Source organism: Salvelinus sp. IW2-2015, linkage group LG22 (genome assembly GCF_002910315.2).
Source record: "Salvelinus sp. IW2-2015 linkage group LG22, ASM291031v2, whole genome shotgun sequence".
In the NCBI taxonomy this organism is placed as follows: Eukaryota; Metazoa; Chordata; class Actinopteri; order Salmoniformes; family Salmonidae; genus Salvelinus; species Salvelinus sp. IW2-2015.
This window is the reverse complement of record NC_036862.1, coordinates 10,524,917-10,540,345: the sequence shown is the minus strand read 5'-3', so window position 1 is coordinate 10,540,345 and position 15,429 is coordinate 10,524,917. Positions and strand designations below refer to the sequence as shown.

The 15,429-nt window shown below is 46.0% G+C and overlaps 1 protein-coding gene across 1 annotated transcript in view; it reads right to left on the bottom strand.

The window, feature by feature from the left end:
• Positions 1-2,498: 2,498 nt before the first annotated feature.
• The window catches only part of slc43a2b (solute carrier family 43 member 2b), a 32,451-nt gene continuing 19,520 nt past the window's right edge, over positions 2,499-15,429 (bottom strand). The window contains exons 9-14 of the mRNA XM_070434023.1: positions 8,151-8,294; positions 7,508-7,634; positions 7,185-7,317; positions 6,713-6,786; positions 6,485-6,608; positions 2,499-6,206 (exon numbers count right to left, since the gene is read on the bottom strand). Of these exons, the coding sequence (XP_070290124.1) occupies positions 6,045-6,206; positions 6,485-6,608; positions 6,713-6,786; positions 7,185-7,317; positions 7,508-7,634; positions 8,151-8,294 (764 nt within the window). The 3' untranslated portion in view covers positions 2,499-6,044. The remainder of the gene's footprint in view (positions 6,207-6,484; positions 6,609-6,712; positions 6,787-7,184; positions 7,318-7,507; positions 7,635-8,150; positions 8,295-15,429) is intronic.

The following is a 15,429-nucleotide window of genomic DNA, read 5'->3' as shown; positions in this document are numbered from 1 at the left end:
CTCAGCAAGTCAAACTGGTGGCTCAGCCTTCAATAAGCTTGAGCAAGACTAGAGCAACACAAAGAATCCATCCATTCCAGACCTACCTCATTCCACTATCAAGGTCAGGTCAGGAGAAACATGAAACTGTGGATGCTACTATTGTCGACCACCTATGCTAACTTCATCTCGCTGTAAGTCAGAGGGGGCTGGTGGGAGGAGCTATAGGAGGACGGGCTCATTGTAATGACTGGAATGGAATTAAACACATCAAACATATGGAAACCACATTTGACTCCATTCCATTTATAATTTTTCAACAATTCCAATGAGCCTGTCTTCCTATAGCTCCTCCCACCAGTCTTCACTGCTGTACTTGTGTAAAACACTCCCATTACCGTCATGAGAGTTGAAAACATGCATTGTTACAGAATTATGCTTTTCACGTGAATGTTAATGTTTACTTGAATTACCCCACAGCAATTAACCCCCAGGGATCAAGCAATTATCAAAAATGCCTAAATGTTTTTTGGGGATCGCGTTGTTCTTGTTTTAGGTATCACTTCAAGTGTTCTGCACCAGAAACATCCCGTTCTCACTCCAACTCTCTTAGTAGGTGTGTTAACTGCACCCACGACTAAATCCTTTGAATTTGGCAACTGAGATCGGGTGTAGTATTAAACTGTAATATCCTGTCCTCTGGTGGAGATTCAGCAGCATTACTTTATAATGAAACACCTTTATCAGTAAAGGCCCTTTTTCTTTTTGGAAAGTTGCCAGCCCTTACGGACATGATTAATGTAATGTTGCCAGCCATTACAGACATGATTAATGTAACGCATCCTAGATTCACAAACTTTTACAGATGCACAATCGAGAGCATCCTGTCGGGCTGTATCACCGCCTGTTGCGGCAACTGTTCCACCCACAACCGCGAGGCTCTCCAGAGGGTAGTGAGGTCTGCACAACGCATCACCGGGAGCAAACTACCTGCCCTCCAGGACACCTACAGCACCCGATGTCACAGGAAGGCCAAAAAGATCATCAAGGACAACAACCAGAAGGCGAGGTCAGTACAGGTGCATCAAAGCTGGAACCGAGAGACTGAAAAACAGCTTCTATCTCAAGGCCATCAGACTGTTAAACAGCCATCACTAACAGAGTGGCTGCTGCCAAAATACAGACTCAAATCTTTGGCCACTTTAATAAATGTAATAAATGGATTTAATAAAGGAATCACTAGTCACTTTAAATAGCGCCACTTTAATAATGTCTACATATCCTATATTACTCATCTCATATGTATATACTATATTCTATACCATCCACTGCATCTTGCCTATGCCGCACGGCCATTGCTCATCCATATATTGATATGTACATATTCTTATTCACCCCTTTACATTTGTGTGTATTAGGTCGTCGTTGTGAATTTGTTAGATAATACTTGTTAGATATTACTGCACTGTCGGGAACTAGAAGCACAAGCATTTCGCTGGACTTGCATTAACATCTGCTAACCATGTGTATTTGACCAATAACATTTGATTTGATGATTTGATTTGATCCTGACCACAAAAATGTGGCTAAAATGAAATCCACAATAGCCTAACCCTGAGAAGTGGGATTTCCCCCAGGGTGGTTGGATTTAGGAGAGGTGGCATCTGCAGGCCATCCGTGTTTTATTCTGTTTATATGTCATTCATAATATAGGTTATTTAACACATTTTGCATTAATAGTGATCGACAATCCACCACACTTTGAGGAAACGTGCAAAAACGTCAAACAAGGTCAAATAATTACAAAACGGACACTTTATTTTACAAATTAATCTGTTTCTGTTTATTTTTTTCATATATTGATTTTTTTCTCATTTAGACAATGACTCAAAATGTCAATAACAATGGCTATAATGTGATAGAAGACAACAAAAAATGAGATCCAATATACAGCATATAGACATTAAATACATATTGAAACAAACACCAAAAAGGAGAATGTAAAACAACAAAATAAACATTTGAGTAAAAAAATAAGGTACAAGTCAGGGAAAAGCATTGGTGTTTCAGCTGAAGTTCCCGCTCAGTGTCTAAAAGTGACACACAATCATTAAAACCTTCTATCCAAAAATCATTGCTCGTCTTTCGCCGTCAGAGAATAGCCAGTCAATCAATCACACTTTACATCCAAGGGAAGGGGATAGTAGTAAAAGTATGTCACGTCTAGAAAATAACTACGGTGACGGCATTCTGAGTAGAATGACAGTTTAAGGTATGGCAGTGTAAAAAGTGCTGATTCTCCCATACTGAGGGAATGAAGATCATCCCAACCCCACATTCATTGTGCTGGAGTACAGTATAGCATCATTATCAGAATCCTCCTGCAATCTCTAGTCATATGTTCAAGACACAAGAACCAGTCTATCCAGGGCTATACATGAATTCTCCACAAGTCTTTCCTCCTTTCGCAAAATAAATTCATGTAAACGACAAGTAGAGTGATGTTCAATGTAAGGATGTTGAGGATGCCTAGACCTGTTTCTCTATCAGTGTGTGTGTGTGTGTGTGTAGATCCTTGAAACCAAGAGACCCAAACAGACAGGCCCAAAGAGCAGTCAGTAGCAATGAGCCATTCTACATTGCGGGACAGGGACCTACTGGACAGGGCATACAAGAGGAGAGACGAAGACCACCCAAGGTAAGTAACTTTGACTGAATATAAAAATAACCGATTCTTGCAGTTCCAATGTCATTCTTCTATGAATAAAAAAAAACGACTGGGAATACATTCTATGCTAACATGCAGAACTAGCAAGTGGTGCACTGTCTATGTTATATTTCAGTGCAGGCCATTCAGAATAATAGCATTGAGATCCTGATAAGAGGACTAAGGTGCATATGTGCCATTCAGTTCTCACTTATTTCATTGATGAAGCTTTTGGGGATTCTAGCATTGTCTCTCAGTTCCATCGCCAGTATGTGAAGGGTCTCTTGGGTGGGTGGTTTGTGTTTGTGTGAGACTGCAGTGGAGAAACAGGTCTGTCAGTGCAACAGTTCAGGACAGTGGTTTGAACATGGATGGATCAACGTGACGGGTCATGATGAGAGGGTGGGGCACCAACTTGCCGTATCCACGTCTCAAATCATCTGCACATAGAGAGGCAATCTGCTGGTTACATGGCTGTCTTTGGACGTGCTTCTGTGAGTGACTGAGGGAAAAGCAGGTGTCCCGTCCAGTCTAAATACTGCATCGGCGGACGTAGAGCTACATCAATCAAGTTGTCACGCTCTCTCTCTCTGGTGTATGTTAACTGCAACAGATCATTAAAGAACATAAAGTCCTATCATGACCTGCCTGCCCGCCCACCTGGGTCCCACGATCACACCGTTCACAACAGCTGCAAGAATGTGGATTTAGAAACAGATATCATATTCAAGCATCACTCTGTCTCCCTTTCTGATTCGAAAAGTGAATCAAGGTTCAAGTTGGAATTCAATAATTCAAGTAATTTGTCGCTACAAAGTGAGTCTTTGTAGGTGAGACCATAGCTAGATTGATAGATAGATGAACTAGTCTATGTTCCTGTCATTGAGAAGCACCTTTGTAATAAACATTGCATTATATCAATCCACATTCTTGCATTGTGTGTGTGTGTGTGTGTATATATGTATGTGGTTGGACAACAGTGTTTGTTCATAGGGTTATGTGTTGCCGGAAAAAGTAGATGACTGCTCAGCAACTCAGAGAAGTCCTTATTGCTACAGCGAATCAGAATTGAAATGCATCAATGTAATTCAGGTAGTGTAGAACAGTACCGGGTATAAGCCCATAGCAACCACAGTTCACCTTAAACTACACATCTCTCTATCTAAAACCCTATCTCGTCAAGCCATTTGTACTCAATCACATCTGTCTTGAAGCAGAACAAAAGCTTGAAGGGTATGTCAGTATCATATTGCAGGTAAAATACAGTTGATAAAACTATTACTTTTTGAAAAACAGATCTGACACCAAACAAAAATCTGTTCATCGTCAATAAAAAGAAAACACACCAAGTCAATAAGAAATTCATTCTGCACGACAAAGAGGACTGCCAATACAAGACCAGTCAGTGTATCCGGTGAGAGTGATATAGGCCCATGCATTGGAGCTTGATAACCAAGCCTACACTCTTAGAAAACAGATTATTATCATTCTAGAACCTAAAAGGGTTATTCGGCTGTCCAAAAGGGTTCTACCTGGAACAAAAAAAGGTTCTACCTGGAACCAAAAAGGGTTATCTTATGGGGACAGCCGAAGAAGCCTTTTGGAACCCTTTTTTCTATGAGTGTAGCTGTGCTGTACCCTATGTTGTTGTGGCATATTATAACTGGTAAGAGGTTTGTTTCAACCTGTGCCATGCTTTTGTTTGAAGCACAGTCACTAGCACAGTCACATAGTATTCCCTAGAAGTAAAACGCTGGCCTGCATACTGCACACTGGAAACCCATTGGCCTAATCACTTACTCAAATGGGCTCAAAGCACAGCTATCGACGCAGGCTTTTATCTAGAGTGCTGATGTTACAAAAAAAACAAGCTTTTGCTTTCTTGTCTCCCTAGAGCTGTTGGAACAGTCTTGAAACGACAGCTTCTCTGTGGCTTTAACCCTCCATGCCTCTGTTGTCTTCAACAACAAAACTAGAAGACTGAGTCACAAGGTTTGGTCTTCGAGACACTGGAAGGAACACTCGCTAGGTGAGAAGGTTACGTCGACTAGCTTCTGAAGGTTGCATGAGGTTCCATTCTTACCAATTCATTTACAATGAACTATCCCCAACATTACGGGCAACGTTACAGAACCTAATGGGAACGTTATGGCGGTATGAACTCTTAGCACCATTTAGAGTACTGAAACGTCTATACAACCTGTTTTCGCTTATACTTCTAGTTCAAACCACTTGCGACGATAGAGAGGCATTGACGTGTAACGACCACGGAGACAAATACAGACCTATCGCCAATAACGCTCCAACAACGCTCCAACAACGCTCCAATAACATCCTAATCATAAAACCAATGCTCAGGGTGTGAAGTAGAGGACCTCCAGGGCAGTATGAGACTAACTTGGATCAGAATTAGAAAGTGAGGCGATGTCGTTACTGGCATCATTGAAAACACATGTAAAAACACTGGTGGTTGGGTATTATAATTGTGAGGAGCACGTCATCTTATCTGGTTCAAGTCACCACATCCAGCACTGGAGGACTTTGACATGGCGTTGAACGCTTGCTTCCTCTCTGGTTCTTTTTGCTGGGCGACACGGAGAACCAGTGTCCTCTTTTTGCACTGACAGGCAGGCGAGAGTGAGCATGGCATCGTTGACAAAAATGAAATAAAAAAAACAACAGAGAACTGAAACAAAGAGGAGACTGGAAGGGAGGAGAACGCCGTGGAGATCCTCCTTCCTCTTCTTCTCTCCTTTCTCCTCAGTACACAGACCAGCGGCTGTCCTTTCCCATTCCAGTTGTGAGAAGATGAACAATGTCCGTTTAGTGGTGTGTCCCTGGAAAAGGAACCGTGCGTGTGTGTGTCGAAGAGGTTTCACAACACGTGTGTTGTTGCGTTTCTTTCACAGTGTACATAGTCGATGATGTGTTGGGGAGTGTAAAAGTGTGTGTGTGTGTGTGTGTTTATCATAGTAGTTCTCTGAGATTTGTGATCATATACTGTATGTGTGTATATGTGTATGTGTCGAGTGCTTGTGTGTATGTGTTCGTATGTGTGTCTGTGTCTGTGTGTGAGGGGGGGAATGTAAGGGACTTGAAGTGTGTGTGTGTGTGTGTGTGTGTGTGTGTGTGTGTGTGTGTGTGTGTGTGTGTGTGTGTGTGTGTGTGTGTGTGTGTGTGTGTGTGTGTGAGAGAGTATCGTCTGAGTGCAAGTGCAGACGGTTAGAGGGACCGGAGTTGGTGGGTGAGATTGCGATTCATCATACAGTTCAGTCACACCTGTGACCTCTCCCCTCCTCACACTTTCCGTTCCTCCTTCTCGTTGTTGAAACAAATCCCCGTCCGTCAGTCTGTCTCTCTAGACGAAGGCCTCGMGCMTGCTGCCGTTGTTGATCTGGACGTAGATCTTGGGGTCCTCCTCGCGCTCCTGCTTCTGGCGTTGGAGCTGGCGACTGTAGCAGAGCAGGTAGAGAGGCAGGCAGAAGCCCAGCACCGTCAGCCCCAGCAGGCCCACGTTGARCTGCGCACAACCAKACACAGGAAGTGACATCATCAGTSAMAAGAAWGGAGSGAACGYCTSTGRTGTTTTCACATCGGGYCAGCASTGTGTGCTATGACATGTACTCTGGGCAGATTACTTTAGAACAAGGTGGCTGCTACACATCACTCGTATACAGTAGCCTTTGCAGCATTATGCTCATAGCACATGAGTGTACTTGGGTCTTCAGCATTAGTGAGCAATAGGTGTCCTGTAGTTTGTGTAAGCCTGGGAAGGGTGAAAGGTCGTTGCTCTCTTACCCATAGGGGGTCTCCCTTRAGGGGGCCCATCATGGCCATGAAGAGGGGCTGCTGCAGCAGGGCAAACAGGGCGCTGATGAGGGACTGCATGCCTGTCAGACTGCCAAACTGAGACGACGGGTACCTAAGGAGGACAAACAGCATGAGGCGCTTGTGTGGAGGGGACTGTGCACACGCACGCACGTACGCACACACACACACACACACACACACTCCGGAGACACTTACACAGCAGCATACAACCCTCCAACTGCAGAATGGATGAATCCTCTCACAATGGTGTGCAGAATAAACGATAGAATCTGAGGACAGAGAAGAAAAGAGAAATAGTTCAACATGATGTGTTCTAGAATCTACAGGCCCAGGGCATGCATGTTGCCTTTCCCTCCATCCTAAAATGGAGTCCATGTTTAATAAATAATGACTGGACAGAAATCTTCCCAGAACTGGGTTGGAAATAACTTGCATAACTTGTAATGGCACTTCTGTCCGCCAGGGGACACTGTTGCATTAAATAACTCAGCTGCAATAACATGTGAGTCACTCGCCCTCTTTCTTTCTCTGCACCAAGATCACTCCCTTTGGGTCTAGGTGAGCTTTACAAAACACTGGGATACACGCAGTGAAATGTGTGCTTCTCCACCGCACCTAGAGGAGAGAGAGAGAGAGACGGAGGAGAGGAAACAGAGGGACGAGTTACCTGGAGAGGGAGGCTGGGGACGAGGCAGGTGACCCCAAAGCCTATCAGTAGCAGGTTGGTGAAGATGAAGGCCCGTGTGGCGTTGGTAATCTTCTGGATCTGTCTGTCCCGACGCTTGGGCTGGGTGAGATCTCTATCAGAGGGGACATCACATGTTACACACAGACTTATACTCTCTGGTTATACAGATTACAGTCTTGTGGATACGGTCTTGTGGATGCTAGGGGCGTATGTGGGAGGCAGGGGAATGCTCTTTTGGAGTGTGTGTGCATGAGTGAGCGTGTGCGTGCGAGCTTGGGCGCGTTCGAGCGTGCGAAACTCACCTTGTGCCCGGCTTCGCGTTCTCATCCTCGCACTCTTTGAGCTTCCAGTCCATAATGTACCCGATCACCGGGGCTGTCATCAGACACAGCAGCTGCAGCACTCCGAAAATGGAGGTGTACACACTCACTGTGAACGGCAGCAGAGACAGAGACATGTTATTCCCCAGGACTACTGCTTCCAAAGCTTACACGCCATCAAAATAGCATGGTGTTCACAGCAAAATGGACAGAGTTGCAGTTTAGGTTATGATTCATGAGGTAGGCCAGAGTCTTGAGTCAAAGTGAATCAGTGTCAGAGGCAGAGAGGGGAATAGATGGGCTGTGCTCATCTAATCTAGCCTGAAGTCTTACCTGCTTCCATCTTCTCCTCTGCAGAGGCAGTAAGAAGTCAGTGTGACAGGAAGAAGAAGAGGAAGAGAGACAGACCAAGAAGAATTAGCCGAAGCAATTCAGAGACTGAAATAAGGGCAGTGTGAAACAACTCCAGGGTGAGCGAGATTACAAAAGGAGGTTACAAGATTGCAAGAATGACAAAATAGCAATTATGTGACGAGTCGTGAAGTAAACTACTAGATTAACACTACAAAGGATTGATAGCTTTTCATGTCCGTGTTCCAGGCACATTTTCAAGGCGCACACACACCTGTGCTGAAGTCTCTGTCGGACAGCGACTCCAGGATGTTGTTCATGGCTCCCATGTAGAAGATAAGTCTCAGCTGGGTGACACACATGGTGATCAGGCTGAGCATAAAGATAGGACTCAGGACACTCTTCATGAAGGACTGGGCTGTGGACACACAGGAGGAGAGACAGATCAACAACAGCAACAGAACACGGAGGGTGACACACAGGATTCTAATATTTCGCATCAGATTGGAGTGATGTTTCACTGTGTGTACTGTACAGGATGGGCCGTCTTTTCATTTGCTCCACATGCTGTGACGGAAAACTACCAGGGCAAGCTACTTCACCTCAGAATCAACATGGAGGTAGGGAAATAGGGAAGCTCGAAGTCTAAATAGTCCACGGGTCCCTGGGTGGCAAGGTAACATGTGGGGACCCGCGCTGTAAGCAAAGGGGCCTGGGGCCATGGTCCGTTAATCATCTACTGATCTCAAAGCTGTAAAAGCTGCGGCAGGGCAGTGGAAAAGTCTTAATGGTCACGCCACAGATGTGTCCAGCGTTTATTACCCAGTGCTGCAGGTATCTCTCTGGAGACTGGACCATAGTTGACATACCGGCTGGACAAGGGGCTTAGAGGCTGGTACATGAGAGCAGGTGGTTCTAACAGTCTGTCTCTGTCTATAACACTGGGTCTCCCCTGTGTCCTGGACCCATAATATGTGCTATTCACAAAGTGTCTCAGAGTAGGATCTGGGATCAGTTTGGTCTTGCAGATCGTAATGAATAAGAGGGGGGGGGGGGGGGGCTGATCCTACATTCTTGACTGGCACACTACAGTATGTGACCACAGCAGGATCAACAGTCGTCATGACACAAAACAGTCTCGTAACGGGTTGGTTGGTATAAGAAACAATCCACAAAAAGAAGTCCCATCCTTTCAACCAAATAGATCACCACCATCACATACATCAGAATGATGAGTGGGCAAACACAGACAGACAGACAGACAGACAGACAGACAGACAGACAGACAGACAGACAGACAGACAGACAGACAGAGACAGACAGACAGGGAGAGCGACAGACAGACAGGGAGAGCGACAGAGAGACAGTGAGAGAGAGAGAGAGAGAAAGGGAGAGGGGCCCCTTGAAAACCTCCTGATACATGGAACTTGTCCAGCAGGGTTACAGAACCGCAGGCATCCATCCTGTGTGTATAATGACCCCCCCAGAACCCTTACTGACTGCTACCTGCCCTCTGGCCCCTCTGGCCCGCCCCACCACCGCCACTTGAGCAGCACTTCTTGGAATGCGGTCCGAATCGATTGCACGGTCCGTTCGGTACCAAAGAGAGCCTGCAGAGAACCACAGGGGACTCCGCTGAGAGTTTGTGACCCTCAGGCCGAGCCCGAGGGAGAGAGGGGGTGCGGAGGGAGCACAGCGGAGGTGAGGAGGGGTCACGTGGCTGATTTGAGGGTGTTTTGGAGGTTTGTGGCTAATTGCAGTGTACAGATCTGGGTTAGTGAAGGCAAAGTGCATAGCCAGTTGTGTGTTTGCAGGATTTAATTTGGGAGAGAGAGGATGGCCTTGATGACCTCAGCGCCAATGACAGCGCTCCCTCAGACAAGCTGGCGGCTGGGACCAAAACACTGGCTGGTGGGCGAGCCCACTCTGAAACATCAACATTGCACCGATGAAGTCAGAGCCCTTCTTTACAAAGAGTTATAGAGTATGGAATAGCAATCCGCTTCATGGAATAGCAATACATCATAGAGGAACAGTCGACCATATGCTAGATCTAGGCCTGTATCTAGGATCAGTTTAGCCATTTATATCATTAAAAATATGATTATATGAAAAAGGGGGGACCTTATCCTAGATCAGTACAAGATACAGGCCCAGATCTTGCATATGGTCGATTGTTTACCTCTGTTTACCCACAAAGCAGGGCTACAATGATCCATTGTATTGTTGTGTTGGATCTATTTTTCTCTGACAGTCTGCTCCTATCTAAATTCTACACCATGGCTGGAGCAGGATAGTGGTTGGACAGCTTAACATCAGACAGGTCTCTGGCAGACATGTCCTTTGTTGTGTCCAAATTATACAAAATGGTGTAACAAGGAAACTGGCTTTTGGCCTCATGAAGTATGGATTTGTGGAGGTTCAGAGCTTGAAACCCATTATGGCAAATTAGACATTGAACCCCATCACACTCACAGTGTGCACAGAAAATGCATTATTTATTTTCCTACTCTCGATCTGAAAGACATCAAAAGCAGAGAGCTGAGTCATGTTCTATGGTCTGTGATGAACAGCTGAGTCATGTTCTACGGTCTGGGATGAACAGCTGAGTCATGTTCTACGGTCTGGGATGAACAGATGTGGCCTGGCCAGACACTTACATTCCTCCTGGGACTTGCACTGGACCTCCAGGTCAACGGTGGAGAGACACAGCTTGTTGCCCTCCTGTTGGGCCAGCTCCMTGGGGTTTTGCTTCATGCTGTTCCCCACGCTGAGTCGTCTCCCCACCGTGGTCACCTGGCGGTAGAACTGCTTTCCAGTGATCTTATGGTCAAAGCCCAGCCAGCTGAACTTGATCTTCACACTGAGGGAGAACATGCCTTTGCTTTCTGTCTCCCTAGAGCTGTTGAAAGAGTTTGAAACGACAGTCTCTCTGTCAACCTCCACCTCTGTTTCTTCACAACAAAACTAGAAGACGAGTCACAAGGTTTGTTCTTGAGACACTGGAAGGACACTCGCTAGTGAGAAGGTTACTCGACTAGCTTCTGAAGTTGCATGAGGTTCCATTCTTACCATTCATTTACAATGAACTATCCCAACATTACGGGCAACGTTACAGAACCAATGGGAACGTTATGGCGGTATGAACTCTTAGCACCATTTGAGAGTACTGAACTCTATACAACTGTTTCGCTTTACTCCAGTCTCAAACACTTGGACGATAGAGAGCATGTGATGTAAAGACCACAGGAGAACATACAGACCTATCGCCAATAACGTCAACACGTCCAACAACGCTCCATAATCATCCTAAACCAGTTCTCAGGGTGTGAAGTAGAGACCCCAGGCAGTAGTTGAGACTAACTTGGATCAGAATTAGAAAGTGAGGCGATGTCGTTTACTGGCATCATTGAAACACATGTAAAAACACTGGTGGTTGGGTATTATAATTGTGAGGAGAGTATCTTATCTGGTTCAAGTCACCACATCCAGCACTGGAGGCTTTGACATGGCGTTGAACGCTTGCTTCTCTCTGTTTTTTGCGGGCGACACGGAGAACAGTGTCCTCTTTTTGCACTGACAGGGAGGGTGAGCATGGCATCTTGACAAAAAATGAAATAAAAAAAAAAGAGACTGAACAAAGAGGAGACTGGAAGGGAGGGAACGCGTGGAGATCCTCTCTCTTTCTCCTTTCTCTGTCACAGCTCGCGTTGTCCTTTCCTCAGTACAACAGAACGGCTGTCCTTTCTCTCATTCCAGTTGTGTAGAAGATACAATGTCCGATTTGTGGTGTGTCCGGATAAAGGAACCGTGTTGTGTGTGTTGAGAGGTTTCCACAAGTGTGTGTGTGTTGCGTGTCTTTCACAGTGTATGTAGTAATGATGTGTTGGGAGTGTAAAGTGTGTTGTGTTTATCTAGTGTTTCTCTGAGTTTGTGGGAATTGTTAGGTTTGAGTGTGGTGTGTGTGTGTGTGTGTGTGTGTGTGTGTGTGTGTGTGTGTGTGTGTGTGTGTGTGTGTGTGTGTGTGTGTGTGGGTGGAGAGAGATATCGTCTGAGTGCAAGTGCAGACGGTTAGAGGGACCGGAGTTGGTGGGTGAGATTGCGATTCATCATGTTCAGTCACACTGTGACCTCTCCCTCCTCACTCTCTCCGTTCCTCCTTCTCTTGTTGAAATAATCCCGTCGTCAGTCTGTCTCTTAGACGAAGGCCTCGGTGCTTGCTGCCGTTGTTGATCTGGACGTAGATCTTGGGGTCCTCCTCGCGCTCCTGCTTCTGGCGTTGGAGCTGGCGAGCTGTAGCGGAGCAGGTAGAGAGGCAGGCAGAAGCCCAGCACCGTCAGCCCCAGCAGGCCACGTTGACTGCCGCACAACCAACACAGGAAGTGACATCATCAAGTAAAGAAGGAGGAACCTCTGCTGTTTTCACATCGGGCACGCATGTTGCTATGACATGTACTGGGCAGATTACTTTAGAACAAGGTGGCTGCTACACATCATCGTATACAGTAGCCTTTGCAGCATTATGCTCATAGCACATAGTTACTTGGGTCTTCAGCATTTGGTGAGCAATAGGTTGCTGTGTTTTGTAAGCCTGGAAAGGTGAAAGGTCGTTGCTCTCTTACCCATAGGGGGTCTCCCTTAGGGGGCCCATCTGGCCATGAAGGGGCTGCTGCAGCGGCAAACAGGGCGCTGATGAGGGACTGCATGCCTGTCAGACTGCCAAACTGAGACGACGGGTACCTAAGGAGGACAACAGCTGAGGGCTTGTGTGGAGGGACTGGCACAGCACGCTACGCACACACACACTCCGGACACTTACACAGACAGCTAACCCTCCAACTCGCAGATGGATGAATCTCTCACAATGGTGTGCAGAATAAACGATAGATCTGAGGACAGAGAAGAAAAGAAATAGTTCAACATGATGTGTTCTAGAATCTACAGCCAGGGCATGCATGTGCCTTCCTCCATCCTAAAATGGAGTCCATGTTTAATAAATATGCTGACAGAATTTCCCAGACTGGGTTGGAAATAACTTGCATAACTTGTAATGGCCTTCTGTCCCAGGGGACACTGTTGCATTAAATATCAGCTGCAATAACATGTGAGTACTCTCCCTCTTTCTTTCTCTGCACCAAGATCTTCCTTTGGTCTAGGAGCGGTTTACAAAACACTGGAAAACACGCAGTGAAATGTGTGCTTCTCCACGCCCGAAGAGGAGAGAGAGAGAGAGACGGAGGAGAGGAAACAGAGGACGAGACTTACCTGGAGAGGGAGGCTGGGACGAGGCAGGTGACCAAAGCCTATCAGTAGCAGTTGGTGAAGATGAAGGCCCGTGTGGCGTTGGTATATTTCTGGATCTGTCTGTCCCGACGCTTGGCTGGGTAGAATCTCTATCAGAGGGGACATCACATGTTACACACATGACTCTCCTGGTTATACAGATATACATCTTGTAGATGACTCTTGTGGATGCTAGGGGGTATTGGGAGGCAGGGATGCTCTTTGGAGTGTGTGTGGGCCATGGTGAGGTGTGCGTGGAGCTGGGGCGGTTCGGCGTGCGAAACTCACCTTTTGCCGCTTGCGTTCTCATCCTCGCCATCTTTGAGTTTCAGTCCATATGTACCCGATCCGGGCGGTCATCAGACACAGCAGCTGCAGCACTCCGAAAAATGGAGGTGTACACACTCACTGTGAACGGCAGAGAGACAGAGACATGTTATTGCCGCCAAGATTACACTCACAATTTCAAAGAGTACGCACGCCAACGACTGCAACAGACTGTGCTCAAGTCTCTCTGTCGGAACAGCGATCGAGATGTTGTTTCATGGCTCCATTGTAGAGATAAGTCTCAGCTGGTGACACCATGGTGGGGGGGGGGGGGGGGGAAATTCAAAAAGGGACCCCCCCCCCCCTGGAAAAAAGGCCTGGAAAAGATAGGCCTCAGGACACTCTTCATGAAGGACTGGGCTGTGGACACAGGGAGGAGAGACAGATCACGTCTCAACAACGCAGAACACAGTAACTTAACATTTCTCAGTCAAAACGGCAAGCATAAACGTGATGCTGCGTTCAATCCTCAGATGCAGTTTAAATACTCGATTTTATTATTGGATGAGGATACACAGGATGTATTTTTTTTTATCAGTTGGAGTGAGGTTTCTGTGTGTACTGTAGCAGATGATGCCTTCTTTCATTTCCCTCCATGCGTGATGGAAAACTACAGGGCATAGCTGCTTGGAGATAGGGAGATCATGGAGATAGGGAAACAGGGAAGCGCTCGGTATAACATGATGGAAGATAACCATGTGGGGGCCGATGCTGTAAGCAAGGGTCTGGGGCCATGGTCCGTTAATCATCTACTGATCTCAAAGCTGTAAAGCTGCGGCAGGGCAGTGGAAAAGTTTTAATGGTCACGCCACAGATGTGTCCAAGCGTTTTTACCCAGTGCTGCAGGTTATCTGCTCCAAGTGCTCTGGAGACTGGACATAGTTGACATGCTGGCTGGACAGGGGTACAGGCTGGTACATTACATTAACAAGGGCAAACGGTTTGGTTCCTAACAGTCTGTCTCAGTTTAACACTGGGTCTCCCTGTGTCCTGGACCATAATATGAGTTGTAATATTATTTCACAAAGAGTCTTCAGAGTAGGATCTGGGATCAGTTTGTTGCTCTTTCAGATACCATGAATATAAGGGGGGATCTGATCCTAGATCAGCACTCCTACCTGGGTTGCATTCTTGACTGGCACTTTTTAGTCGCCAGAGCAATACCACTTTGTAGGACACACCGTTGATCATTTTTTCAAGAGATACTCAAAGCCTTACACTGGCAGCAAGTCCGCCAATGACCAACAGTGGTTTTTACTTTCAGATACAAAACAGTCCCCCCATAAATGAAAAAAAAAGGTTGGCCTTGATATACAGAACGCTGTGGGTTGGAGCATTTTTTGTAATCAAAAGAGAGAACTTTTAGATTTCTTCGAACAATCAAACTGTATTCTCTTAAATTAGTCGCGTTACGGGAGCTGGTCGGTATGCACCGCCTGGAGGTGATCACCTGAGACCGAACCGCAGCTGGTCGGTAATACCCCTCGGAGGTGATCACTGAGAACTCACAGCTGGTTTTGAGCCACAAGCATTTTTAATAGGCAAGTTGCCTCTCCTTGAGTCTACATGGGACACAACAGATGTATGAATGGGTCAAGGTTAAGATTTTGTATGAAAGTACTTAAGAATTCACAGTCGACAGTATCTTGCTGTAAAAACTGTCCTCGTTGTTTAGAGTATCTTTTGAGATGAGTCTTAATTTGAAAGGAAAAAATCCTACAACCAAATAAATCCCCACCATCACATGCATAGAATGATGAGTGGGCAAACACAGATTATTTATATATGATATATATATATATATATTATATTATGAGAGAGAGAGAGAGAGAGACCAGAAAGACAGAGAACAGAGAGACAGAAAGATGACAAAAGAGAAAAGACAGAGAGGCATGGGGAGTTGGCCCTTAGCAAGGGCCCCTTGAAAACTCCTGACACCGTGG